Source organism: Impatiens glandulifera, chromosome 6, assembly GCF_907164915.1.
Source record: "Impatiens glandulifera chromosome 6, dImpGla2.1, whole genome shotgun sequence".
Classification (NCBI taxonomy): domain Eukaryota; kingdom Viridiplantae; phylum Streptophyta; class Magnoliopsida; order Ericales; family Balsaminaceae; genus Impatiens; species Impatiens glandulifera.
Window position 1 is genome coordinate 10,094,703 of NC_061867.1, and position 4,316 is coordinate 10,099,018.

A 4,316-nucleotide genomic window follows, 5' to 3' on the forward strand; every position below is an offset into this window, starting at 1 on the left:
ATGTTTTTTCAAACAAAATAACTTATTATTTTATTATTTAAAACACGATTAATCAATAATTTTTTTTTGAAAGTTAGGATGTTAAAATATCAAACCAAAATTTTTTTTTTCCAGAAGTTTAGTAAGTTATCATTTTGAACTAATATATAAATTTAAAAGTTAACATATTGAACCGATATTTTATTTTTGAATTTAGGAAGTTGAAATGTTGAACCGATATTTTTATTTTTAAATAGTTTAGGTGTTGAGCCTAGGTAGCTTCACAAAGCTCCCATGAATATTTAAAACATCATCTCAATGTATAAATCGACCTAGGTGATGATCAATTCATTCAAAATAGTTTATGGCAAAACATCGTGTTTTTGTTTTTAAAGGTGTTTTGAAGTGTAAGGAGTTTTTCAATAACTTCCTAATATTTCATATATACTTGATTGATACCAAATCATGATCACTAGTTGTTCATTTAAACCAATTCAAAAACTCAAAATTTTCAATTGTTTTGAAAATTTTGATTTTGATCAAAATGACTGGGTTGGATCAAACATGATCCAAATAGTTGCCCAACATCATTAGAAACATTTTGGGAAACTTTTAAGCTGTTGTTTTTAATGATTAGCACAATAACATATAACCCGGTTTTCAATTTCTTGAAATTCAAATTTGAGAAAAAAAATCCAACAACCAAACAAAATAAAAGTTGAAAACTAAAATATAAAATTTTCAAATTCAAATTGGAAATATGAATTAAATGGTGATTGGAGGACACATACAAAGGGTTGGAGAACACTCCTTAGACCTTAGAGAAGCTTTAGGGATGCTCAGATTTAAGCTTTAAGGCTTTATGCAAAGATTTTGAAAATCCAAAAGCTTGAAGCTTTAATGACATATTTTTTGTAAATCTCGATTCGAAGATTGAGAGTGGATCTACTGGCTTTGGAATTGTTAGGGGAGGCTATTTATAGCCTCCCAAAGTCGGTTGAGGGATCAAGTTGGCTTGGATCAGCCAAATGCCATTAATGACATTTTAGATATTCTTGGTTCAACTTGTCGGAATAGGCATGATTCATTCCTATAGATGAAGGGGAAATGATCACCGAAGTAGTATGATTATTTCACTTTTTGAATCAACCGAAAAGGTTGACCGTAGACGGAGTTCCATCTTTGAGAAATCTCAAAGATGACACTCGTTCTTATCCCTTTGGTGATCGCGAGAAAGAAGACAACCGCAGGTCGAAATGACGTTGTTTCAGGCGAGAACGAGGACGCGGAACAGTCCATTAGCGTTCCATCACATTTTGGGCATTCCATTGCGATTCAGCTATCGAAGCGTTAACTGATATGGTGTGGCGCTGACATGCATTCCCCTTGTTGCAGCGGGCAATGCGACATGATTTTGGGCATTGAATGAAAATACAGCGTTCATCTGATGGTCCTAGTTCTTGCTACAGCCATTTTCACAGTTTCGGTCACACATGAACACATATTTTTATTTTATTTTAAAACCTTAAGGGTTTGTTTGAAATTAATTTTTCTTTTACAATTTTGACTTTATTTTTAATTCTTTAAAATAAACAAAATATTTAAAATAAATATGAAAAATATTTTACCAATTTATTTAATTTTTTTTTATATTTTTGGTTTAAATAAATAAATTTTTTCGATGAAATAGGTACAAATTATTTATTTTAATCCCTTAATTTTTCGAAAATTATTTTGGAATAAAATGAGTACAACATTTATCCCAAATAATTTTATTTATTTTGTTTGAGCATTGTCCTTAATTAATTAGATTTTAATTATCATAATAATTAATCTAATTAATTGTTTAATTATGTTTTGGCATTGGGTTAATTATTTTTATTTTATTTATTTGAAAATAAATCAAAATAATTTTTTTAGTTGAGTATGTTCTTACAATATTTTATTTATTTTTTAATATAGAAAGTTAACATAATTTAGTGATATTTGATTTTTTTAAAACCATATTTTGTCCACTTGAGTTATCTTAATGAGTTATATATATATAGATAGATAGGAATAATAAACTCTACAAAAGCAAGTCCACGAATCCGACATGGCCTGCCAGGTTGTTTCCACGTCCCGAAAACGCTTATTTTGGGTCTCGAAACACTCATTTCGGGACATTTTAAAATTTTTCCCTCCTACCTACGTGCGTTTCGGGACCCGAAATGAGCATTTCGAGACATTTTTAAGATTTTCTCTCTCCTGTCCACATAGCATGTCATATTGATTCGTTAAATTGTTTTCGCTGATTTTTTCGTTGAGTTTATCATTTTTCATATATATATATATATATATATATATATATATATATATATAAAGTGATAAAATTGAGAAAGTGAAGTAATGACGTGTCATCACTACTAAAAAAAATAAAAAGTATAAGAAGAGATAGTAAATAATTTTTTTTTATTATTTTTGCATCCACATTATTCACTCACTCATTTTCTCTTACAAATTCCTTCTTTAATCATCTCTCTAACTCAATATCCTCAAAATCTTTTAGAACTTGTTAGGTAAAATAGGGGATATTTTACAAAGTCAATTTTTAAAAATTATTAGATAAAAAAATATAGGTTATTTAAAATAATTAAATTTAAATGTTTATATTTAAATTACAAAATAATAATAATAATAAAATTTAATAAATGAATGACTAATTTAATAAGAAAAATAAATAATGTAACAAGAGTTTTTTTTCAAAGAAATAATAAAACAACCCAAAAACACCACGCTCTTAATTAATTAAATTATTAATCACAATAATAAATTATTCTTATTTCATTTTATAAAATTTTAATTTTAAATACAAAATATTATTTTAATAATTTTATTTAAATAAATTATTATTTTTAATAAATTATTAAATTATAATTAATATATTAATTGATTGTTTTTTTTGTAAATATAGATGTAATACGAGATATATCATAGTTGTTTAAGCCTAACCAAAAAACACGACTTTGTTAATTATTAAACAAATTTGAAACGCAACCAGATTAATATTTAAAATAGCAACAAAAATATAAACAAAATATACTCACCACCATCAAAAACTTAACATAAAATCTAACATTGAATGTGTATGAAATTTTAAAAAAGATTAATGAGTATGAAATTTTAAAAAAGATTAATGAGTAATTGACCTCCATCACCGAATTTCAATGTTATTGAGTAAAAAAAATATTAATTTACTCAAAATCAACCCAATCAAAATTATCAAAATTATTCAAATAAATCTATATGAACAAACTTAATATAAAAGCAAAAACAATTCAAACAAGGCCTTATAGAGAGAGAAAGAGAGAGCTTCCACTTGTGCTTCCATTCCAATTTGGAGCAAACACCACTTAAATTAGAATCATCAAAAAAGACAGAATCTTTGAAACAATTATACTACAAACTAAACCTGTCAAGAGATTTCCAAAGGGAAAATCAGATTTCACTAAAACAATATATACAAACATACCAAATCTATTTAAGAACAATAATTAGATGATCATGAATCATGAATCATGATCAATAAGAGTAAGCCGACCGGCGCCGATCCCTTAAAATTCCATTATACAAAGCAACCCGATTCGCCGGCATTTCTCTCTCTCTACCTATTTCTTTCTCTTCATTCCCCACGTCAATTTTACTCCGCCGCCTTCGATATTCTCTCCCATCTCCGATTGGGTCCACCACGTTCTCTGCAAATTGTACCCTTTTCTTCTTCGTCTTCATCTTCTTATTGTTTTTCCCATCTGGGTAATTCATAAAAAGGAAAATAGAAATCAAATCAAGAATCAAGAAAACTAGAAACATAGATTTTAAAGAAGGATTTATTACCAGACGATGAGATGCAGGAGCGAGGAAGGAGGGAAGATTTCTGAAGACGAAGGGCGAAGATGATGACGGTGCCGGAAATTGCCATGGCGGTCGCGACCGCCATGCTTTGGGAAGTAGTCAAAATTGAATTTGAAGTCATCTAGAGAGAGAGAAGGGCAGAGTGTTCTGTTTTGCTTTGTTATTGTTTTTGTTTTTTATGGGTTAAAGGAGGAAGAAGAAGATGAAAATGGTGGGGGCGATAAAAAAAAAAATATTGATTAAATAAATAAAAAGGGTTATTGGTGATGACCTAAATATGTTTTTTTAATTTAATTTTTTAAAATTATTATTGAAAGAGTTTAAATTATAAAAATATTTAAAAGAGACAAAATGTTATGACTGTGTGTAAAAAAAATAAAAATTAATAATGTTGGGCCTAGTTTGTAATCTATTTTCTTGTTAGTGACAATGATATTTTAAAAATT

The 4,316-nt window shown here is 27.8% G+C and overlaps 1 protein-coding gene across 1 annotated transcript; it reads right to left on the reverse strand.

Moving 5' to 3' along the window:
- Positions 1-3,336: 3,336 nt before the first annotated feature.
- LOC124942821 lies at positions 3,337-4,047 on the reverse strand. The gene is made up of 2 exons (XM_047483384.1): positions 3,853-4,047; positions 3,337-3,767 (listed from the first exon to the last, which is right to left on the reverse strand). The coding sequence occupies exons 1-2, from the start codon at positions 3,989-3,991 to the stop codon at positions 3,541-3,543; spliced, it is 366 nt and encodes a 121-aa protein (XP_047339340.1). The 5' UTR covers positions 3,992-4,047; the 3' UTR covers positions 3,337-3,540.
- Between the last annotated feature and the right edge of the window lie 269 nt (positions 4,048-4,316).

Excerpts from the sequence above, each read along its gene's own strand:
- LOC124942821 (XM_047483384.1), bottom strand. The coding sequence starts at position 3,991 with ATGACTTCAAATTCAATTTTGACTACTTCCCAAAGCATGGCGGTCGCG. Across the intron at positions 3,768-3,852 it reads CTCCTGCATCTCATCGTCTG|ATGGGAAAAACAATAAGAAG; the intron begins GTAATAAATCCT and ends TGAATTACCCAG.